This window comes from Ochotona princeps, chromosome 17 (genome assembly GCF_030435755.1).
Source record: "Ochotona princeps isolate mOchPri1 chromosome 17, mOchPri1.hap1, whole genome shotgun sequence".
Lineage (NCBI taxonomy): Eukaryota > Metazoa > Chordata > Mammalia > Lagomorpha > Ochotonidae > Ochotona > Ochotona princeps.
In genome coordinates, this window is record NC_080848.1 from 29,163,245 (window position 1) to 29,189,459 (window position 26,215).

The 26,215-nt window shown below is 33.7% G+C and overlaps 1 protein-coding gene across 6 annotated transcripts in view; it reads right to left on the minus strand.

Annotated features, from left to right (window-relative positions):
* Positions 1-26,215, minus strand: part of BCAS3 (BCAS3 microtubule associated cell migration factor) — a 546,677-nt gene that overhangs the window by 298,109 nt on the left and 222,353 nt on the right. For 4 of the 6 annotated variants that reach the window (XM_058675591.1, XM_058675590.1, XM_058675587.1 and 1 more), the window contains 5 exons: positions 23,745-23,895; positions 13,530-13,574; positions 6,471-6,595; positions 3,917-4,082; positions 2,097-2,197 (listed from right to left, as the gene is read on the minus strand). In XM_058675591.1, coding sequence (XP_058531574.1) covers positions 2,097-2,197; positions 3,917-4,082; positions 6,471-6,595; positions 13,530-13,574; positions 23,745-23,895 — 588 coding nt within the window. The remainder of the gene's footprint in view (positions 1-2,096; positions 2,198-3,916; positions 4,083-6,470; positions 6,596-13,529; positions 13,575-23,744; positions 23,896-26,215) is intronic. The other 2 variants (XM_058675592.1, XM_058675589.1) reach the window with 1 other exon arrangement.

Consider the following 26,215-nt stretch of genomic DNA (forward strand, 5'->3'; position numbering starts at 1 on the left):
AAGACAGAAAGTAGCATTATATTATTAGAATTTTATCTAGGAACCCTACTTAGTAGGCTCTTTGTATTAATATCACACTGATACAAGAATTCTGATGTGGTAATTATCATTCATGTGTTGTCATCCTGAGATTAATGTAATAATAAATTCCTTTAAATTAAAAAGTTGAATACTAGAAAGTACCAGAAATCTATCATATGAAAATATGTATCAGTGTGATAACCAAGAAAGGCATTGTATACTTCTGTGATAACCAACAAAGCCATATAATGATAAATGTATATTGCTTCACAGTCTTCACAAGGACTTCAGCATAACTTCGTGACTTTCATAAAAGCAAATGTTAGTGTTGATATTTTACATTTATCAAGGGTGATTTTGAACTAGAATCCAAGTTTTTTCATCTACAGGTATATAAAATGTTTATTATAGAAATAAACCACAGAAATCATCAACAACTACTTGTCCTCTCTGCAACAGAGTTAAGCTCTCAGCTTGTCTCCACTTCCATTCTTGGAACCTCTTGTGCAAACACCGCTAAAGTGATCTTTCTAAAGTGCAGTTCTGATCATTTTAGTCCTGTGCTGGGAAATATTTGAAGTCTTAATACTGTCTACCTGAGTGGTGGGTATCAAACTATGTACCTGGGAATTTTTGTTGTTCTAAGACTTGGACAAGGGTATTGAGGGCAACTGAAGTGATGTTGATCAACCTAATCACCAGAACAAAGAAATTAAAAGAGACAGTTGCAGATTTTGTTTGCCAGATCTTTTGTTAAATATGTTTACTACTTACTGTTTGCCTACTAAAGAGTCCTACCAAATAGGTATAAAAATATCAAATCAGGAATCAATATCAATTCTGAAACTATCAAGTATGATTAAGTCAACAATTATTTATTTGGCCCTTTTTACAGGTAGCAGAAAATGCACCCATTTTGATAAGCCATTGTTTTTCCAGTTCATTAGAGAGCTAAAAACCTAGAAACAACTTCTTTGTACCCTGTTTCTTGAACCAGTCAACGTTGGTAATTTATATCACTGCTATCTTGGTTTTGGTTTAACACAAACTCTTCCACTGACAAACCCTCTCTCCTTTATTGTAATTATATACTAATGTCTATCTCTGGAACTAGATGACAAATTTACTGAGGACAAAGCATTATACAGTTTATCTTTAAATAAAAAGTTTAATCTTTAAACAAAATAAAATGATATATAATAGGTACTAATAAACATGTGTTAGAAGAAGCAATGAACTCAACTATGCAACCAGGCAACACTACCAACTATTCTCTTTAGTTGTAGAGTTTCATACTTCACAGTGTTGTCTATAAAATTTTTCTCTTTCCAGTATAATACAGAACATATAATAAAAAGTGAAGTAAAATAATTCTAAACTATTCAAATTCATGCTTTATATTATACCAGACAAGACAATAAGTTGATTATAATAAAACTTCATTAAAAATGTCAGTCCTTATTTTAGGGAGTTTCTTAAAAGCACATAGTATTCAGAGCCATCAAGTTATATTAGGACTCAGTTCATTTTACAAAATTAAATTATAATTACAAAGGATTTTTAATTCTATGAACACAAACTGGATAATAAATACTGTCTTTGCATCATTGCATTAGAAAAAGGCTGTATATCTAGAAATCAATGGAATATATTATTCCAAGCAAAAGTATACAAAAGAAAAACCTGCTGACATCACTTTTAGAGTGAAAAGTGTTTACTTCTTTCTCCTGTTAGAAATATATTCAAGGCTTTACATAACTCTCTATCATATCTTACCTAGCATTCTAATGTTCTGTTTAATATTGTGCAACAGCCCTCTGCATACTGCCATCACCTTACCTATAATCACTGCAGGGATGTATTTCATGGGAAGAGAACATAAGCAATCAGAAATACACTGAATATTTGCTCAGGTTCATGACTTATATCCTATTAAGCATCTTATCATCTAAGTTTGGGACCTATGGCATATAGACGAGCTATAATATAAAAGGCTGCTTTAAAAGTAAGATTTTAAGATCAAATCTGGAAAGGTCATATAGAAGAGGGGAAACAAAACACCCAGAACTACTTACGGCCGGCAAGCAGGAACTGGTAATACTGTACTGCATCTGCAGCGAGGAGCAGAGGGTGGTTTGCATTAAATGGTGGCTGCAATTCATTCCACTGAGGGGTTCTAAGAAAACAAAGAATATTAATGCTTTAGCTTAATATATAGGCTGCAAATCATCATGACTGTCATCACTTACAGTTATTGACAGAAACTCACAATATTTTTGTGATCATTAAAATGAACTTGTAATCATTAAATGAACGTGCTGAAATCTGAAACACTAGGCCATCTGCTTCAAGAGAATTAAAAGGTAGCCGTGTGTCACACACATGACAAGGAGTCAATATGAGCTTAACAGCAGAAGATTCTCCAATAAGGCAAACAAGACATTCAGAAGATCTGCAGAGAGGACATACAGATTTCAAATGCCACATTTAACTAAGCTTAATTTTATATAGTTTCTGACCATCTATAGGTCTTTTAGAATATGGACACATAGTTTTAGGTATCTACAGAACAGAGTGCATTTTAATATATAGCTTGTAAATGGAAGACTTCTTACAGATCTAGTTAAGATCTAACTTCCAAAATAATTCACCAGTTCAACAAAGTAGTAAAATCACTTTAATTAGTTTTACCTGCTTCTAAATAAGTGTGATAAATCAGATACTGATCCAACACAGTAAAGTAGAAGTAAAGAATGCTAGAACTTCCAAAAATCAATAGAAGAATATTTTAAATTGGCAAAGGACAGGGATAATTTTCAAATCCGTTTGTGTCTGTTTCCTTCCATACACATCAGGAATAACTTTTCTAGCCTGGACAATATACTATATTGAGCAATTTTTATTCCAGATTTCATATTCTTGTTCTATGAGCTAGCTCATAAATATTGTGTTAATTTTGTACTCCTTAGAGTCACCCTTATCCTTAATCAGCATTTATACTTTGTCTACCCAAGGTTCTTCTTTGGGAACTGCTTTAGAGAAAAATTCTGAATCTACTTAATATTAGTGCTCATTCCCATGAATGGGCATCTATTTTTGTGGAACACAAAATTGCAAACAGGGAAAGCAAAACTCCAGTAAAAGCCAACAAAAAAGGAGCAAGGAGAAAACAGTTCAAACACAGGTATTCTCCAAGGACATACAGTCAAGAAAATTGAAAACATGTGTCCACAGAAAAATTTCATTTCAACAACATTGTTCATAGCAGCACTAACAATTATAGCTACAAGGAGAAATTTCCAACAAGTGATGAATGGGTAAAATAAAAATGGATGGTATCAATAAAATGAAATAACATTTGATTATAAAAGTGAATGCAATCCTGATACAGGTTATACTTGGATGGACCTTAAAAACATGTTAAATGTAGCAAGCCTGGCAAAAAAAAGTATATTGACCAGATTAAGCAAATTCATAAAGACATAAAGATTGCTAAACTAGTGGGAAAAAATGGACGTGCCTGTAGGATTTCACACTGTGATGTTGAAAATGGTCTGCCAGTGATACGTGTAAAAGTTCGTGTGAAGTCACTTTCAATGGGTAAATTTTACTGCATTAAATTATTTGCCAAATACAAAAGTAATGAACTGTCTTTTTGTTGGATGAAAAAAGCCAGGCCAGAAAAAACATCTTGTATGTGTATTTGCACAAAATTCTGGATATTGTAAACTACAGTGACAGAAAGAACAAAAGAACAAATGGACCCAGGGGTGATAGGTATGTGTCTCCGACTACCTGTGGTTATAATTTCACTGCTTGTACACATGTGTCAACATTTATCCATGAAATACTTCAACAAAGGTGTTTTTAAAAATGAAATAAAAGGAAATACTACCTAACCAGAGTCCAGCTGGCTCGAGGAGATGTCATCATTTCCAGTGGAGTGTCATCACTGATCTTGTGGGCAGTGCTGAGGGCTCGTGGCTCCATCATGTGCTCCACTAAGGTGCCATAGCAACTGATAATGTAGAGAGATTCAACTACAACTTGTTTGGACTGATCTACAAAAAGAGAAACAGAACCTGGATGTTTGATGATGGAAGAGCACTGTATAATATTTATAAGTCACTGACCTTGTCAGTGGGCTCCAGTGGCTGCTTAGGGAAAAAGGAAAAGACAGCAATCTATATACTGCTTGCTCCTTGCTTATCTATAGGTTACCTCTAATATGATGTTAAGGAAAATGAAAATCTGTACACTATCAAAATACCCTACAATTTTTTCTGCAATTGTTTTTAAGAACAGCATTCCCAATATTATTTGTATTAATAATACAAATAATATTCTATGTCCTTTTCTATTTGGCTATCGTATAATTAGCCTCAAGTTATAAAATTGAATACTATCTATCAGGTGTATAGGAAAGGACTGAGTGAAATGCATGGATAGCATGCTGAAATCAGTCTACCATTGTATCTACTTTATTTCAGGAAACTTAAATATAAACTTCAATTACTGAAGCAAAACAAACAAATAAACAAACCAAAACACAGGATGTACTGATGTAGTTTTATCAGTTTTAACAAATATACTCCCAAAGTGTGGGATGTTGACAATGGAGGAGGCTATCCATGTATGAGGATATGTGGTGTATGGTAAATCTTTGTGCCCTTCTTCACTTGCTATGAACTTGAGACTACCATAAAAAAATAAAGCCTATTAAATACACACACACACACACACCACCCCTCTTTCACAAATCCTTACTTCTTGTCTTCCAATGGCATCAAGGTTGTTCATGGTAAATGAAGATCTGCAATACCCTGAGAATTCAGTGGCTTAATATGGATCTAATCAAAATGACTTTATAAGGAATACACATGTATTTGCTACCAAAACAGGTTTAGACTTCTATCTGGGGGTTTAAAGTAAACCAAAGAGCATATAAAATCACTCATGAATGCTGGGTGGGTCATCTTATCTCTATGTCAGACGAATCAATTACAGCTGATTTGTGAAAATTGCTAATGACTAGCCAGTGGGACACAAAGGAGTAGCAAGTTAAAAGGGTAATTAGAACAGAAGAGAGAACAATTTGAAATCGAGCTTCACATAAGGTTTCAACTGGTTACAAAAAAGTCTTTTTGATAGCATCATTAAACCTAAGGAGGTAACAAAAAACATAAAGATAGGATAAGGAAATGGAAGGCTTGCCTACTTCATAGTATCCTCTCTCACTTAGGTAAGGAACCTGCCTTGCCTGAGATCCTATTACCCAAGAAAGGGTCACTGAAAGGCGATAACAAGGGAAAGGACTGACGTCTGACTGCCAGTGTGAAGTGTACAGAGCCACTTTGCCAGGAACAATACAGTCTGTGCAACTCAACAGCAAAGTGACCCAGTAACAACACAGTTGGTGACCTACTTTAGGGAAAATCACAACATACGCAAAATCATATAATTGACTTACAAATACAGGAACTCATTTTTATAGAAACAATAACAAACTATACACTAAACTATTAAGTATATTTTAAGTATTGATCCTGGTGATCAACAAAGGGATTACACAACTTAACTACATCCATTCAAACGGCAATGGAAATCAAAAAAGTCACAATTCTTTTTCTCAGCAAGCTTTTTGTTTTTGTCCTTTTTAATAATCATGCTAAAAAGAGATGGCAAAGTGACCAGCATTGTGGCACAGTGAGCTAGGTCACTGCTGGTGATGACAATATTTCATATCTGAGCACTGGTTTGAGTCCCAGGTGCTCCATTTGCAATTCAGCTCCTTCCTATTCAGCACGTGGGAGATCAGCAGAAAATGACCCAAGCACTTGTTCCTCTGACCCCCATGTGGGAAACCAGATGGGAGTTTCCAACTCTTGGCTTTAACCTAAACCAGTCCCAGCCAATGTAGCCAATTTGGGGAGTGAACCAGTGGAGGGCAGATCTTGCTCCCTGTGTGTCACTGTCTTACAAATAAATAAAAATGAATTTAAAAAACAGAGATCAGAGTTGTTGAATTTTTTTTAACAAATTAGAAATTATAAGAAAATCTAATTGAAATCTCTGATTTCAGCACCCATAAACTAGTTAAAACTTCAGCATTTTTCTAATGGTTTTCCTCTCCATTTCAACAAATAATAGTGAGAAACTAGCCTGTAAAATGTCAAAGTTATAAAATGGGTGTGAAATTGACAGCATTGAGGTCACCTGTATACTGTCACCAACAAATAAAGCCAAAATTACTCAATGGCCAATTTGTGCCACATTTATTTAAGAGGAAAACTTGGGTTTCGGTAGTTGAGGAGACATATAACTTGAACAGAAGAACTGGTTTCCACATTATTGGGTTCAAGATTATGTGAGATATAATACTACCAATTTCACTTAAGAAGAAAAAAAATCCACAAATAACATAATTTTGAATCAGTAAAAATACATACCTTTTTCTCTTTTCAGACCTGCATTATTTGCAAACCATGACCTGGATGTTCCAAAGACAGCAGCCACACAAAATTCTCCACCCACTGATTTGCTAGGTGAAATCTGTGGAGGTGGTTTAACTTTGCTTAAAAAAATAAAATGACAGAAAAAAATTAACACAATGAAATGGCAGTCCTCTAAATAATAAGGAATTTTCCTGCAAATTCCACCTGTAAAAAGTATTCAAATGCTACAAAATGGTCATGCAATCTCCCTTAAGTAACAACTAGTGATGTGACGATATACTCCAGCATGAAAGCAAAATTAGTTCTAAGGTACACAGTCTTGTAAAGGCAACAATTTAAAAGCCCAATAAAACTAAATCCTTTTCTGCCAAATATGATGGCAAAATTCAGTGTCTTTGGGTAACATTTCTCTGGAATGTCAGTGTGCAGCAGTAATAGCAATACAGACAATATACAATAATACAATGGTTTATCAGTTTCTGTTGATATAAAACCGGGGAGTTAACAACACAAGTGAATGGCGACAGCGTTATGAAAATGAGATGACATTGCATGAAACCTTGAAAATGCTCTCAGCCAAAATATCATGTCGAATTATGCAGTGAATTGGGATGGGAGCAAGCTTAATGAACCAATACAGTGTATTCACCTATCTTCCTATCTGTTGTTTCTTCTTAGACTTGTAATAATATTTTGTCTATTTTGGTTCAGTGAAAAGACCAAGGTAGAAATAAATATCAATAATCTCACAAGCATAAAACTCTCATTTTTTGTATGTATGAGGACACATTTTGCAATTATCAATATTTCACACATGGGTCTAAAAAATTTCACAGGAAATGTACTTAAGAAAAAACTATACACAGATTTCACAAAATTTTATAACAAAATAAACATGCTTTAGTTCCATTTTCTATGATCTTTCTGAAATATTCTTAGATCACTCCCACTGTAAAGTTTTTTCACAAATAAACTTCTATACTCCCTATTTCTAGCATCTATCTTTCATTTTCTCTTAAATGCTGTGTTTCAGTTTTATTTGGACTTATTAAGAGCTTCCCTAAAGCTCATTAGTAAGTTTGCTAACCATCATATATAAATTATTTTCTCTAACTCATATATGAGAAAATAGCATCACTGTCACATCCCAGCTGGGATATAGTGAATGCTGGAGCTGATGTCAACATTTCCTCTCCATAATCTTCCCAAGTAATACAGCTCCATTCTTCTAGTCACTTTCCTTTATCTTTTGATAAAGTATGATGGGATGCAAAGAGATTGATTTTAGAAGTCAAAAAGAAACCTAAATTTTAACTTCAGTGTTGCTGCTCAATAGTTGTGTGGCTTTCAGGTAAGTTATTCAACCACTCAGAGCCTCCTCCAATAATTATTTCAAGGATTCTGTTATATCTGTTGTCAGAGTTTGATTCCTTGCAATTAGTATCAATTGGACAATTTCTTAGTCATGTACAAAAATGCCAATCAAAAATATGATTTCTCTAAGGCCCACAGCCCTCATCAGTTTACAAAATATTAGATTTTGTGTTGGCAATCTTGGCTTTCTAGTTCCGATGACACCCGAAACAGTCTTTCAAGTAACTTATAAGGACTTCCTGAAAACTCCATTTTAGCATTTTTTTCTCCTACAGAAAGCAAAGATTCTGGGTCAGAGGATACTCAGACTGTTCCCTTTGATCACACATTTTTAATCGAATCCACATATAACAATTACTGTTACAGATGAAAATTCATCTCATTACCATCACTAACAATCACTATACTCTTAACATTATCTTCTCAATAAATCACAACATTCTTAAAGCACAAAACTAGTCACAGTCAACCTTCCAGAGATTTCACAATCAACCTCACTTCTTCATAATTGGATCAGCCACAAGTTATTCAGCCTTAAACTTCTCCCACACCTAGCAAACCATATAACCTCCATCAACATTCAGGTCACTGGCATCCACAATGCTCTGATTATGATGTCCTCTTCTGTATTACCCTATAAATATATTTTCCCTCAAAAAAGAAAAATCATCACTGAACTACCACCTTGGGTAGTTCTTTGTAGATGGCATCTATGAAGCACCATTAGTCATCTTTAAACTGTGAGGGTTTGCTGCGAAGAGGAGAGAGAAAAACCAACCTAAAATTTTAAAGGTTTTTGCATTTGTGGTATTGTGTTCTTGTAATAGAATAACCAGCAAGGAACAACAAAACTACCATGTACAAACAAACATCAAGGGACAAGTTTGAAGCTTTTGCAAATTACTAGATGTGATTTTTGTTGTTTAAAATCATGTGGTAACAATTGAACTTGTCACTTCCTAAGAAAAAATATGATTCCTTTTAAAGTATGAATCCTAAACAAAACTAACAAAGTTGGTACTGGGCCAGATGGCTACCTTGCTAACAGAATAATCAAAAGCAGAAAAATTATAGTAGATCAATTTAGCATATTCCCAATGTTTTATTAGTTTATGGTCTAATAAGCCCATATCTAAAACTGAAATCTCATAAAATTCTGTAAGTTACATAAAATTCAGTTATAGAACAAACAAGTGAAAATCATCAACCTAGAGTCATTCTATATAAATTAAATTCAATATCTCCCACAGGAGTAAGTATTTTATAATAAAAACAAGTTTAATTTATATAAGGCTTTTAAATCATTTTTTTCCTCTAATAGGGCCTCCATAAATGGCATTAGTATAAATTAAGCTTAACAGGGAATTATTATTATTATTATTATTAGACAGATAAACTGCTACTGAGCATACACCGTATTAGATAAACACACTCACATCATATTTTTTATAATGTTAAATTACATCTGGAATGATCATATTATTTAAGGAAAATAGAGATGTAAAACTGTATACGCATGTCATGACTCAGAGAGAATGAAACAGACAAGTGTTAACTTTGCAAATAATTAAAGTTTTATCGGACATATTCTAATTATAATCTGCTGTTCTTGATCTCACCATCTCCTTTTCTCAGAAAGAATTTTCTTGAACAAATCCTATCACAGATAATTTGTGAGTACTAAAGGAATTCCTGCACATGCTTAGAGGCCTCTTGACACTGACTTGCTCATGTATTCAATAAATGGGATAACATAAAAATAATAATTGGATGTATAATGGGTCCTGAATATCAATTGCAAGATTATAAAGATTCTTTCTTAGAACAGTTATACACATGAACAAAACACAATGATCACAGTCTTAATGGGGTTCTTCCTAAGTATATCTCATGTGCCTTTACTCATCTAACTTTTTATAAACAACCCTGTAGCAAAGCATAAAAGAAAAGGAATCCAACTATCATTGTTTAAGAAAAATGATCATAATAATGGCCTATTAAGTAAGCCTGATACAAAAGAACATAATCAAAAATAATAAAAGCGAATCAATAGAACATTAAATTTGTAACTATTACTAAAAGACTACACTATTGCAATAATATGAGGGAAAATACAGGAGAAACTGGGGAGTGGCGAAAGAAGGGAAAGAATAGGGGGAAAATCCTTAAATTAAAAAATTATATCATTTAAAGTAGAAAAAATTAATAGATAAGATGCTAAATTCACAATCAGTAATTACATTGTGTCCTACACATTCTATGGAAAGGCATAAATGCTTAAGCACAGCATGAGAATTATATGGGGATAGTAACATAATGGGACTTCAAAAATATTCACAAAGCTTACTGAAGTTTCCCATTATCTTCCCACTGGCTTTTACTGTATTATGTAATCTGGTCAGATTAACGTATTGAATTTCTCTCCCACAATCAACTACAAATAACTACTATCTGTTTAAAAATCGTAGGATAGGGACCTGGTTGATCTAAGGAAGTGCCACAGAACAAGACATTTGAGGCGGCCTTTGTGGGCAGCATGATCCTAAAGCAGTGCTGATGGGTGCGTGCTGTAGAACACAAGCGTGGAGAGAGCACACACAACATAGAAGCACCATTTCTTTCCTTTTCTTTAACGTAAATAACAGCCAATAGTTAAGCTTCAACATAAGACGATGAAGAAAATTTATGCCCTTTATTATGATTAAGCTCTTAAAAGGTCTTATGGAAATTTTCTTTCATGATTAATACTGTTTTACACAAAGTATCTAATTTTAAATAATAAAAAAATGTCCAAACATATTGTCTATAACTATTCCATCATGCCACAATTTATTTTTGGGATTCTAACAGATCTCTATTAGATTAGAAAATATTCTCCTTTCTACGAAATATTAACTTTGAGAAAAATAAATTATAAAACTTTATTCTCACAAAACAAAATTCCTTTACATGGATACTTAAATTTCTCATCAAAATCTAGAGAATACTAAAGAAAATTTCAAATCTAACTCGATAGGTATATTATTATTCTGTCACATTAACTTTATATAATAAAATATATATATATACTGGTGGACTATCCATCTTATATTTTTGATAAGCAATTCAAAAATAACTTTGGCTTCAACGAAGTATCACATGCATTTTAGCTTTATAATTACTTGGCACTTATTTGACTGTAATACTGAAAGTAAAAGAGCTTTAAAAACTCACACCAGTTATTTCAATTTAATTTTTATATTTAAAGAATTATGTACCACGTGTAATTCTTTCACTTTGTTTTACAGTCACCTATTAAACTAATATAGAGGATACAAAATGCCACAAAATTCTAAAACAACTAAAATGTGGAAGTTTGCCTTTAGAGTTTATTTCTAATAAATGAGCTTGTTTTATTCTAACATAAAAGAGAATTTTCATACTTTAAAACTAATAGGAAACAGAATGAGTTTTAAGAACCAGTTTAGAGAAAAAACAGTGTGAGCTGTACTATACCAAAAGTAAAATTTTTGTACAAAATATCAAGTACAAATGTTTCAACTTGGAAGCAATAATTTCAAAATTGTGAAAATTTTATTGCCATTCAACATACATATCTTACACTAAAAGTACAAATACTACAAACATAATTAACAAATTTTACTTCAAAACAATATCTCAGATTGAAAAATATCACGGAGAAAGAGCAAAACCTATCAAAACAAAGGAGCCCTTATATACAAATGGAAGAAGTTGTCAAATTTATATTCATTTTGCTGTCTTAATTTGAGGTTTCATTAAGATCTTAATGGAAAAAACATGCATACTGGTAAAGTATTTTAAAGGAGGACCTTTTAGTCTAGTATAAGTGACTAAAAATGAGTTTCTTGTGAGCTAACGATGGCATCAAACAAACCACAAAGCAGTCTTCTAAAAGACAGGCAATGATTTAAAAGTCTACTATATTTCATATATCCCTTTCTTTAATCTGGCTCTTTTAATCTTGTTTCAACCTCAAATCATTTCTAGTTGACAAGTGCTTTTGCTTAAATGTGAGGAGCACATAAGCTGTTGAAGGAATGAACTTTTCTTACTTAACAGACAACATTTGTTACTCCATCTTTATTTCTACATGAAAATTTAACATGCTAAAATTCTTTCCTTTGTACTTAGAATGAGGAATGTACTCTAAAATGCAACAGAATCTTAAATTTTTCCACCAAGAAATTTTATCATGTTTAATATAGCATGTAAAATTCACTGCTCACTAAAAGATCCAAAGTAAGACCTACGTATCTTGCTTGTTTTTAAGGGAAACCTGATTACACAGAGAATGAAGACTGACTTTCATATAGTCCTTTATTCTCTGAATTTACTTACAGTAATTTAACAAACTGTGTGCTAAGTGTGCTGCTGTCTTTCAAAGAGGAAAACTTTGTCCATTTGTTGTATGTCATCTGTTCTTGTATAACAAAAAGCTCAAATACTCTGTAGCATTTGAACAGGAAAAGTAATGCTGAAGAACTATTTAAGCCCCTTATCTGTAACAGCAAAGCTTAGAATGTTGCTTCTACTTTAGGACAGCATGAACAATTCCTAGTAGCAGTTATAAGATATAGAAGTGTAGATTTAAGTATAATGACTAAATTAATAAAACAAATGTCCCTGACATTTCTCAAAACTTTCATGTTTCAAATACTCTTTAAAGAAAAAAAAATCTGATATAATTTAAAAACGCTTTTTGTCAAGCTTATTATTTTTTGCCTTTTACCTGGAAAAAATCTGTAGTGGTCACAGCTAATATTTATTGAGTGTTTACTATGTGCCAGACACTGTTTGTATGTATCAGTTCATTTATTCCTCACAATAACTAATAAGGTAAGTGCTACTACTAATTCATTTAACAGATAAGAAAAACAAGAAACAGAGGGTTTTAGAAATTGCATCAGATCATACAGCTAGTAAGTTTAAGCTGTGATTTAAGACCCTGACACAGTCCAATTCTAGGACTATGACACTTAGCTAATAAACATTTCATAACAGGTTCATAATATACTCCATTTCTCATCTTTACGTGCAAGTTCATGTCCAAAACTGACAAAACCGTTTTCTCTCCAATGTTATAAAATAATTTACTAAATAATTAACTTATACTGAGCAGTCCCTACAAGTTCAAAATAAGAAATAATTTGGGAGTTTTTATTTGAAACACATTCTTACTCAACATGTAGTTTTTCACATTCCTGATTTAAAAAACCAGAACTACTGTTGCCCCTTTAGGTCCAAATTAACTACAATATAATTTTATAGGGAATTCCTGGTATAATTTAAACATATTTATATTACAAAATAAATTATGTTTTCAAATGTAAAGCATGATATGTAGGGGATGTTTATCACAATAATTCTCAAAGCTTGAGTTAGCCATGTAATGTAATATCTTTCAGTGCCTGATACCATTCTTTTTTTAAAAATTGTGTAATAGTAATTAAATTTTTTCAAGGAATTAAGTGAAATAAGAAATAATCCTGCTTTTTAAAAGCTTAATATTAACATTCATGCCTTATCTACAAATTACTCAGAAATCTGGTGCATCTACATGTGATCAGGCCATGCAACTGAAAACAAAACTACAGAACAGAGTCACTTTTTGAGAGTACAGCAAATGAATTAGGCATGCGGGACTGAACTGGAACTCACCATGGAGCTTTTATGGAAAAACACCCCGCTCCAAAGAGATAAGGCCTTCATGGAAAAGGGGGGAAATGCACAAAAAAATAGAGAAAAAGTCATTTAGCATTAATAAATACATGTATATCATACTGTTATAGAGTATGGATTAAAATGAAAAACTTGTGACCAACTGCAATAGTGCTGCACAGACTACTTGATATAACTAATAAACAAAATGATACAGTAATAAGGCCCTTAATTATCAAGAGATTCATGAATTTCAAAACTAGCTATTTCTTTCCCTTTTCTGGAATTCCTCTGTAGCATTTTGAAATTAAAGTTCACTATTGAGGCCCTTAAAAACAAAGCAAAAATTAAATGGAATAATCAGATGGAACATTGTGAGATCATTAGCAACAACGCAAGGCTGTATGACACAGAAAGTTTAAATCCAGCTAAAAGATGACTGAATAAAAACTCCGACTGATGACTCTTCACTACCTGCAGTCTCACATATTTTTTAAGTTGTTTATTTGTAGAAACAAATTGCTTATTTGTGCACTGAAATGGTTATCATCAGCCAAAGGAACCAGTACTAAATACATGTGATATGATTTTTTTATCTGCTTTTGGTCAACTTCCAGGAAACTAGCATATCGCCTAACGAAACAGAAGCTTAGAGTCCTCTGTCTGGCCTTTGCTGGACTAGAGGGAAATGCAGTAAACTAAAGTTAGAAAAGCTGTATCTGCCTCTTTTCAGTACAACTGGGGATACACATTCCTTCTGAGAGGTATGCTCCCAGTATTTAAGACAGGCTATGAACAACCCAATGCCAATAAGACAGGGTGATTTAATTATATCCAAAACAAAATGTTCATGATAATCTGACTGAAACAAATAGAGGAAGAAAGCACATTGCTACAATTTGGGTATTACCTTCTCAAACTTGGTACTAGAGCTTTTTAAAAATTCCTGCTAATTAGCATTAATTTCCCATTAAACTGAATATATTTATCCATAATCTGAAACTGGAAAGAAGCATTTTGACAACACTGGGTACAATTCAGAATACTGAAGCACATTAGACGTAAACTAAAATAACCAGAGGAATATGAGGTACAAAAAAATGAGAGATGGAGACAAGGAGAAGCAAAGATACTATCAGTGCAAACAAAGGATGGCTCTCTCATAGGTTATAATAGAAACAAAATCAGAAATTTGATGTCATCCTTCAAATTGCAAAAAGTGGACCTAAAACTTTATAGAGAGAATGCTGGCCTGAGCTTGAACATATACAAACAAGATTCAAGCACTTTAATAAATGTGTTGTTCCTAAACTTTACATATTTATTTCAATACTTTATAAACATTTATGTTGGAATTTTTAGCGTACACATAGATTCACTTTGTAATGGTAGGCCTGGGATTCTCCATTTCCATAAGGCATTCAGATAATGCAATGCTGCTGGTCTGCAGAACCAATAGCAAAACTGTATTTTCTATTTCATTAACAGAAAAAAAATCATAATCCCTTTATCTGATTTCAGACTCACTAATTACATCAAAAATAAAATGTTACTAGCACTCATCCTGCATTTTCCTAAGCACAAGATTTAAATAACTGAGACCACTTGATGTGCTCCATCTCTCAAGAGTACGGTGACCTCACACAGAAATTATCAAAACTCAAAAGGTTCAGATCATTTGTTAAGTGCCCACAGTGACTTCCACACTTCGGAGTGCTTGTGATCAGGAAGGTCAGGGCTTGAGTTGCTCATCAGTTTACACTGAATCCACTGCAAACATCCCTGCATGTCAGCAAACAAATCGTAATACTGCTGGTTCACTGCAATGAATGTAAAAGTTTTTCATTAATACTTTCTGACTTGAAAGTCGTTAAAACTTTCTGACTTGAAAGTTTACTCCATTGACAGCAAAAACCAAACAACCAAAAATAAAACATTCAAGTTTCTACATTTCACCCTAGGCATTCTACCTATGCAGCTGTAAACACACTGGTCCATATTTTAAGCTTTCTAATAAATAAATTAGTTGAACAATAAATTACTTGAAGAAATAAATCAGCGACACAGAAACTTAAAAACAAAACAGCAAAAAGTTCCTAAACTTCCATTCCAGGCATCAACGATGTGTGTCCAGCAAGAATTCTTAGCCTACACTAAGTAAGAACACTGTCAATTTAAAGACACGAAGTTGCCTATCCACAATGTCAATCTGTTGTATCAGTTAAAAGTGATCCTACTTCACTCAGATAAGGATTCACAGCTCACACGACTAATGGAAAAGGAGGGAGGCTAGGGAAAAAACAGCAAGAACCTGGTTTAGTATGAACACTTGGCACACAGCCAATCCATACTCACCCACTTCTTGTCTAGTTCTACACACTGGACCACTGCCACATAAACGTGAAAGAAGATCCACAAACCCCAAAGAATTATAGTGACTGACGTAATTACTGACTTTGTACGGATAGTGTCAGCTGTTCTTTTGAAATGAGCCTGCTTAATCTTTCCTCAGTAGCAAAAGAATGAAAATAGAGTCACAAAGTACAAGTCCGTGATCCAGCTGTCTTCACCTATGACTTTGCCTCCACTCTCTTTTGCTAGAGGGCCACAGCTGTAGCTCTATACTGGAGTGTGACAGGGTTGGACAGAAGAGGAAACACAAGTATGCGAGTGGGACTGGATGTAGAATTGGGAGATTGCCTGCAGTAACATATGCATTCAAATTACTATACGCAGATCTGAAGCATTTGTGTTTCCCAATACTATTAAGTCTTAGCAAGCTTAACAATCCAGCCATACATAACCTGTTCACTGTGTCATAATTATGTCTTTTCTGAGCTGAATTCCCATTGAAAAAGCTCAGAAAAAAATCAGTCATGAGACTAAAAATCCAGAAATGTTTATTAGAGATTTATTTATAAACCACTGTGAAATGAACTGATCATTAGTTCTCAAAAGGTTATTTCTGGAGACTATCAGAAAACAGGAAGAGGTTACCTTTCATAATACAACATTAATGCCGTTTTCCAGAATCATTTTGTTGCTGGATACCACATGGCACTACAAATATTTTGGTTTTATTAGTTGAAATCAAGGCAATGTGAAGATGTTTTAAAATGGAGGGGGAAAGGAAGTAAAACTTATTTGACTGGTACAATTCAAATCCAGAATCTGATTCCCATAACAAAAGATTATAATAATTCCCTTCACATTTTTTCAAAAAGCAACTAGAGTGTAACAGACATCAGTAAACAAATTCTGTAACCCTATTTTTAATTGATTATGTCTTATCAGAATGAAGTGCTTTTATATAACAGACCTAAACACTAAATGGACTGAGAAGAGGAAAAAAGAAACCAGGATGTAGCATTCAGTGTAAAAAATGTGAAAAAATAAATTCTAGGAACTCTAATTTCCACTTGCTGTTGTGCCTCTACTTATTTAGGCAGCAACTGCAGTGAACTCACATTTCCCACATGAACATGAGCAAATTATCCATTATGTCATTTTCAAATATTGCTTTTTAATTTTCCATTCTTTTAATTAATTACTCCCTAAAAAGGGACTTACGACATTGTCGGTTTCAAACTATTGATCTGCAAGGAAAACTGAGGCTGAAAACAGGTAATTGTTTAATTTGAGATACACAATTCCAAACTGAAAATGTAAAACAATTTTTATTACAAAACAAAAATAATGTTCAAATTTTGCCATATATGGCATAAAGAGACCACTATATCATAATTAATAATCAAAATTTTTGCATAAAGTTATTCCTATTGACTTTAAAAATAGTATACAGCAGATTCCATTAAAAAACCAATTCATAGTAAAATTCAATAAACTGACATGATTTAAGTACCTTACTAATTTAACACAAAGACTGGAAAGTTGAAACTATAATAAATATATTACACATGTAAACATTTCATCTACATTTTAATGAGAACACGTTCTTTACTATTTCATAACTAGAAGCAAACATTCATAGCAAACTATCAAGAATCTAAAGTTACAGAAGATGGGTAGGGAATTGCCATCTGCTATCATAACATCTGGAACTTTTTCCAAATCTTTTCCACCTAATACTCAGCACTCGGCTGAAAGAATTGGGCTGCAGATCAAATTTTATAAATATGACAAAGTGGACCAAACTAAAGTAAGGAATGGATCATCTTCAAGACTTAGAATATGCCAATGTCATTTACTCACCCATTAAAGAATAGGTGAGAATTCTCTCAAACACAGAATGTTTGAAAAATCAAAACCCATATACATATACTTATTTTTAGATATGGAAATTTACCTAGCACTCATCAATGATAAGTGGCAGAAGGATATGAAAAGCCAGGGCTTCAGACTCCTAAATATATTTTTTCCAGTACATTACCCAACCTATTTCCCCAGGGTGCAGATCACCCCAACACCTATCCCTAACATCTTACACAGTGATGAAAAAAAGTAAAGAAAAAAAAAGGAGCTGGAAGTTCCTTCTAACTAAGAAAAGGGAATACAATGAAAGAGCAAATCATGTCACATTTCCTTTTAAAAATGTTAACCTAGTTAAGAGCAAGGAAGTAACTGCATTTTCATTTTTATATGATTTATTCCCATTAGACTACTCTGACCTCTGTGAAATTTACCGTTACTTGTTTTTACCTACAAAATAATGTGTATACATATTTTTAGATTTACAATCAATAAAATTAAGTGCACTGATAAAAATTTTTCCATTTTGCACATTACTACAAGAAAGTGTTTTTTAAAATTCCCCCCCTCAAGATTTATTAATTCAACCAAATATCTATGAAATGCTTCTAATAAATCTCTTCTACCAACAACTTCCATCCAAGACAGGGAACAATCTCTTAGCATCCGGTCACTTTTAATTGATGGCAAAAGGCGTTCTTTTTTTATATGATACAAAATATCATGTGTGTGGGAAACTGGGCTTTGCCATCATCCAGTCTGAAACTGGAATAAAACAGATTCTGTTGAAGCCAAATAACTTCTAGCATTTCTTTTGCCATCATCCATATACAGCCATCATAGGGCTAAGTAACAGCTGTTGCCATAATAGGTCCTATATCCTCCAGTACTGCTTCAAGGTGCTGGACAAGAAGGTGTAAACACATCTGTCTTCTGCCATTTCTAGTTCTGCTGGCCGCATGTATGTCTTTGCATGAGACAGATGGTCCATAATGCTGCACAGGCTTTCAGGGGTACATATTTGTGAAAATAGGAACACAGATGTTAAATATGGTAAACACACATCTTATTCCCTGAAGGTTTAAGTTGAGACTTCCATCCCAATGGTAATATTTAAATATTAGTTCCTAATAAATCCTTATAAATCTCTGTTCAAGAAATATAACATTCTCTGGCAAAACATCTAGGACATGAAACAAATAAAAGCTGATGTAACAAAGTATATAATTTTATTAGGTACATTATCAGATAAATAAATTGGAAGTAGTCATAGAATTTATTTGCCTATAAACAGATCAACTTCTTGCTAATTTTGTTTTTAAAAACTAGCAAAAGAGCTTCATAAAAGTTTTAGTAAATTACAATTTCCAGAATAGAGATAAAACTGACAAGCAAAAAAAAAAACATTTATTCATCATTAAGATGACTATGATGATTCAATCAAATTGCTCAGTAAACACAACAGTAATTAACACAAATATGTTAACTGGAATTTGGAGAACTGTTCATGGCTTTAAAAATAAATAAAGTAAATAAACAGAGCCTTTAAAATCTAAACTAAGCATATGGCAAAAACAGAAACTCAGAATATTTTTGTCACCAACAAAAATATTACTTTTGATAAGGAAACTATACATACCCTCATTCAAAACACTAAATTTTAAAAGAATAAAACTAAAAGCCATATTTCAGAAATTCTATGGTCAAATGCTTAGTTAGATGATACAGTAAAAGAATGACAAGGAAAGCACAACAGCATTTTCTGAGCACAATCAACAAACACGTCAGAAAATGACTTAAAAGTATTATTAACTCCTGCAATCATGCAATGATGAAGTAAAACTTATGACCACTGTCATCAAAGCATTTGATGAGTACTCCATGTCAACAGGAAAAAAACAAAAAGAACAGTGGGTCTGTTAATTTATGGTACTCTATGGTACTCTGCCACAAGTAGAAAATTTATTACAGACAACAACTACACTGAAGAAAAAAGACAACTAATAAAATTTGTTCTGAGATCTCCTCTTTGGATAGTTATACTGTGGTTATGTAACACGATGTTCTAGTTTTTAGACATTACACACTGAAAAGTAAAATAAAAAAAATTATACATTGAAGTTCATAAGGATATGGGGGTAACAAGTCTATACAAAATGCTCCAAATAAGCAACAATGAAATATGTTAGTGTATATGTAGGTGACAAGTGAACACTAACAATAAAGCAAGGAAGTTTAACTGCTAATGGAATTTTTAGTATATATGAACCCTTCTTGTTAGTATTGCAACAAGTCTGTATGTCTCCTACAATGGCAAAAAAATGAAATCAAATAACTCAATTTGGGACAAAACAAACATCTTTTCTCTTAAACACTTCAGTAATAAGACATACAAAATGGAATTTCAAAATATGACAGAAATAGAACGGCTTTAAAAATGTCAGACACAAGCCTAGTCAACACTATGTAAGTATCTTACAATAATACTAGCTTCAAAGCACATATAACTCAAAATCATAACACTTCATTGAACAATAATACCTAATTGTCCACAAAATCGTGGTGTGTAATATATATTCTTTTACAAAAAGTTAGAATTCTTACCACTTAAAAAAATTCAGTTATTTATAGAAATAGTTAACAGAGAGAAAAAAGGAGACAGAAAGATCTTCCAGGCCCAGTGAGGTAGCCCAATGGCCTTGTACTCGCCAGAATCCCATATGGGTGCTGGTTCATATCCCAGCAGCCCTGCTTCCCATCCAGCTCCCTGCTTGTGCCCTGGGAAAGCAGTGGAGGGCAGCCCAAAGTCTTGGGACTCTGCATCTGTGTGGGAAACCAGGAAGAAGCTCCAGGCTCCTGGCTTCAGACTGGCTCAGCCCCAGCCATTGTGGCTACTTGGGAAGTGATCTTCCTCTCTATCTCTCCTCCTTGCTGCATATCTGACTTTAGAATTAAATAAATAAATAAATAAACAAACAAATAAATAAATAAATCATTAAACAAATCTTCTGTCCACTGGTTCACTATTCAAATAGCCTAAATAGCCAGGGCTGAGACATGCTGAAGCCAAGAGCCAGGAACTTCATCCAGTTCTTCTAGATGGGTTCCAGGGACCCAAGCACTTGAGCCATTCACTGCTTTTTCTAAACCATTTGCAAAGAACTGGATGGGAAGTGAGGTGTAACTGGGGTAAGAACTGGTACCCACATGAGATGCTGGCATGGTGGGCAACAGCTTTATCTGCTACTCCACATGCCAGCTGCTGTAAACAAACTTTTTTAAATGCAAAAGAACTCATAGAAAATCCACAACAGGGAAGTAAACCAGATGATTACCCATTTTTACGCATCTAACTGTACAAGAAAGAGAACAGTATGAGAGATCTTATCTACTTCTTATGGGAAAAGTGAAATATATAGAAAAACAGACTCACTTCCCTTCCCACAATATTCTGAATTAACTTTACTATAATTTTAAGAATCAAAACATCTCAGAGATACATTTGCAGGAGCTTATTTTACAAAAGAGAATCCATTCTCTGCATTAGGAAGTAACATGCCTCTTACATTGTAAAACTAAAAATCAAAACCACACCAGAAGCAAAACTAGAAAATGCTTTCCTATCTCCAGGAATATTTTGAATCTTACAATCTTCTCACTTGAAATATAAAATTGCATTCTAACAGTACAACTTTAAGTTTCATTTAGATTCAACAAGACAGAAAAAATTTCTAAGATTTCTGTACACCTTTACAATCCTGGGCAGGTCAAAATATAATTATGTACTGATTGACTTCATTACGAGAAAATAATTCTATGGAGCAAGCACTTAGCCTAGTGATTAAGAAGCCTGCATCTTACCAGGAATCCTGTCCCAAACCCATCTCCTGATTACAGTTCCATGCTAATGTGCATCCTAGCAGGTCACAAAGATGACACACAAGTAACTGAATCCTCTTCACCTACTTAGGAGAGCTGGCCTGTGTTGCTGACTCTTTGTCTTGGCTCTAGCATAACTGGCATAGGCTGTTACAGGCACTTGGGGAGTAACCAACACATGAAAAATTTCTTTCTCTGTGTGTTTCTCCTTGTCACTATATCTTTCAAATATATATATATATTTTTTCATTTTTCATGATACATTTCCACACGCTCCGGGATTTCTACTTCCACCTTCCCCATTTGCCCCCCCCCCCACACACACTGTTTTCTCCTATATTATTACAACAGTATTGCCTTTCAGCAACAGTTGAGGAATGGGAAGAAACTGTGATACATTTACTCTATGGAATACTACTCAACCATTAAAAAGAACAAAATTATACCATTTACAACAAAACAGTTCTGACCAAAGACCATTACACTCAAATAAATATTTTTTTAAAAATCAATTCTTATTATGCAAGTACCGAACACAAAGAGTTAAAAAGTCTCAATCAAAATATATACATGGCAAAAGAGCAGTAACATAAAATGTGATCTGGGAAGTTGGTCTTCTATATTTTTTTCTTCCCTCTAATGTTCCACAAAGTGAGTTTTAATTCTACATTCAATAGGGGATCACTTAATATTCAAAACACGACTTCACCTCAAGCTAAACAGCCTCATCCCTAAGAACAGTGATAATTTCATGTCACAAAAGTGATTTCTGTGACCATTTTAAACACAAATTACAACAATACTAATAACATGCAAAAAAGTATAATCTATGCTTTTCATTGGAAAGACCCTGAGAACTATTTGAAGATGAACAGGATTTGCTGCTTATTGACTAAACTCAGAATTTTTAAGCCCTTGTTTCAGGTTACATGCAACTTAAAAACTGCTCACTAAGGCAAATATGTGCTTTGCCTTAAAGATGCTCAATTATTTTTCTAGTAAACAATGAATTTTCACTGCTATTATATAATTGAATATATAACAATACTACAGACATAACAGCTTTTTTTCAGGAACACAAATAAGTGATGATTTTCTATACAAAATAAATAGAAAAATAAATATTTGAAACTGATAATCAATATAGTAATTATACATATTTATGCATATGTGACTGACATCTATGAAGTGTGCAATCATCAGATCAGAGTAACTGAGCTAACTATCACCACAGACATTTTTCATTTCCTTGTGTTGGGAACATTAAAAATTCTCTCTCCTGGCTAATCTGAAGTAATGAATCAGCATCCACCATAGTTACACCACTGTGCTATGGAATGCTAAAGTTGTTCCTTTATCCAACCGCACCCTGGGACGTGTTAACCATTTTCTCTCTATCCATCTCTTCTCCTACAACGTTCCCAAGTTCTGAAAACCACTATTGAATTATCTATTTCTACGAAATTAATTTTTAAGTTTCTAAATTTAAGTAATAATGTAATATTTACCTGCCTGTGCTTTATTTCACTTAAAACTGTATTAAATAAGCACAAAGCAGAAATTGTTAAAATAAATGCAAAAACTTCAGGTACTGAAAATTTCTGAATGAGTAAAGATCAATCTTGAATTAAGCTAAATCTTAGAGCTTTGAATTTTGAAATTATCCTTAACATCTCATTGCCCTTAACAGAAAATTATGTTTATTCTATTTCAATAGAGATTATTTTCAGAAAGAACTAGATACACAGTTGAAATCTAAAACTCTTTTCTTACTAGTCATTTTAAATCCTGGTGATCTCTACCAAAGCCAAAATAAAATCAGATTGTAATAGCAAGCAAAGCCATGAAGCAACATACACAAGAGTCAGTAAATGGATTTTGTTCTTCTTAGTTCACACTAAATTTCCTGGCAATGTTGTTTCTAGGGGTATTTGTTAGCATGCCAATGCAAATTTTACAATCTGTACTTAATCTGGTGCCACCAAGTTTCATATGGGCTCAAAATTTAAAATATACATATATATATATATACACAAAACCATGAAAAGAAAATCGTGCTTTGTTTTTGTTAGTTCAAACCTTTTAAACAAAAAAGCTGCAAGAAACAAACAAAGCCTGATATCTTACCCTGTCCTTTTGGTGATGGTACCCAATGTCATTGGCTGCTTGATTTGTGCAAGAGGCATCACTACCATCAAACTGGGAAGAGGAGAAAGTCGAGGATTGCCAGGATTGTTGTTGGTAAAATTGTTATACGAGTCTTGGCTATTCAGTTTCCCTACAAAGAAGAAAATGACAAAAAGCATCACCAAAGGAAGGATCCATATCATTGACAGGGCTTTAATTCACTCCTGCACTTATTTAAGAACATAATCAAGAAAAAAATGGATGCCAAATGTATTATTGTTAGTAAAAAGAGGTAGTGAAAAAATAACCGAAGAACTTCGGTAACTACAAATGTGACTTCATTATAAACAGAAAATATATTCTTTAGGGTGGGGAAATGAAGTGCTTATCTTTCTCAAGACAGTCAATGTGGCTTGTTGCCTTTATTTTTATTTGAAAAGAGAGAAGAGAGAGAGATTAAGATCTTCCATTTGCTGGTATACTCCCCAAATGCCCGCAAGGCCATAGCTGGTCACATCTGAAGCCAAAGGCCTGGAGATTCTTCCTGGCGTCTTACATGGGTACAGGGGCCAAGGGTTTAAGCTATCCACTACTTTCCCAGGGACACAAGAAGAGAGTTGGAGCAGAAGTGGAGTACTTGGAATCAAACTGGTGCCATATGGGATACTGGTGCAGCAGGCAGAGGCTTACCATGCTACACCATAGTGTCTTTCTTAAAAGTATCATTACATCAAGTAAAATTGACTGTTTTTGTCTATCCCTTGCTAATTTCTGAGAAAAACATAAAGGGGCTTTTGATAGGAAGTCCATTAAACTTGTTGATCAATTTAGGGCAACAGTTGGCTCTCTGCATCCAAAAGTTCAGCAACTGTGGGTTCAGCCAACTATGAACTAGAAATATTTGAAAGAAAAAAAAAGGTTAGGAAATTAAAAAAAAAAAACTTTAATTCATTGTATGCTGAGTACTATCCTAAATCCATGAGAAAGAAGCAATGTGTAGCTTGCTTCTACACATACCCTACTGTTGCCTACCACCATTACATAAATCTTTAGGTTCTCTCCTGCACATAATGTATAACCAGTCTGTCACACAGCATTCATGTACCATGCAGTTAGACCTATGATAGCTGTGTCTGTACTGAACAAATGGCTATGTCTTAACCCAAATGGCATAATTATCCTCTACACAAGAATTATTTGCATAGTATTTTAAATGCAGGTGGACACAGGGTCTTCAAAAAGTTCATAGAAATACCTATTATTTAAAAACCACATACCTTTTAAAACACATTTTTAAAAATTAGTGATAAAATAAAATTATCTTATATGTCCATTTCCTAGAAAATTTTGGAAATACTTTGGTATTAAGACCCTAAGTAATTTAGAGAGGATTTAAATAAACAGGAGGGTATGGATAAATTATATGCAAATACTATGCCACTATAAATAAGGGACTTGTCATCCAATACAGAACGCTTTTCCACTTACACAGGTATTCTGTAATTACTTACTATAACATTATGGGTTTTTTTAGATTTATTTATTTTTACTGCAAAGTCAGATACACAGAGGAGAAACAGAGAGGAAGATCTTCCTTCCAATGATTCACTCGCCAAGTCACCATAACATCCTGAACTGTGCCGATCCTAAGCCAGGAGCCAGGAACTTCCTCCAGGTCTCCCACATGGGTGCAGAGTCCCAAGGCTTTGGGCTGTCCTCGGCTGCTTTCCTAGGCCACAAGCAGGGAGCAAATGGGAAGCAGGGCTGCCAGAATTAGAACCGGCGCCCATATGGGATCACAGCACGCTTAAGGCGAGGACTTCAGTCACTAGGCCACTGCGCTGGGTCCTACCATAATGTTTTGCAGGGCTTTTAAAATTTATTTATTTTTGTTTGAAAGGCAGAATTACACAGAGAAGGAAAGAGAAAGAGAAATCTTCCACTTGCTGGTTCACACCCTAAATGGCTGCAACAGCCAGAGCTGAGCTGATCCGAAGCTAGAAGCCAGGAACTTCTGAGTCTCCCATGTAGGTGCACAGCCCAATGATCCCCATTCTTTCCACAGACCATACGCAGGAAACTGGATCAGAACTGAAACATCCAGGACATTAACTGACACCATATAAGATGTGCCATAGCACCAGTCCCAGTGTTTTGTAGTTTTAAGGGCACAGGTTTTTTTTTTTTTTTTTACTTTTTCAGCTAATATATTATTCATTATTTTAGTTTTTCATGTAATTTATAAGTGGGATCTTATTAATTTCACATTCCCGATTATTCACCTAATAGACAACATTACTGATATTCTAACTTTTCTGAACTTGCTTTTTAGATCTCATTTTTTCTTGTTTTTCTTAGGATTTTCTATATACAAGATTGTATCATATTCAAAAAGATATTTTTACTATTTTCCTCCCATTCCAGACACCTTCTTATTTCTTTTTGCCAAATTTTCCTAGCTAGAGCCTCCA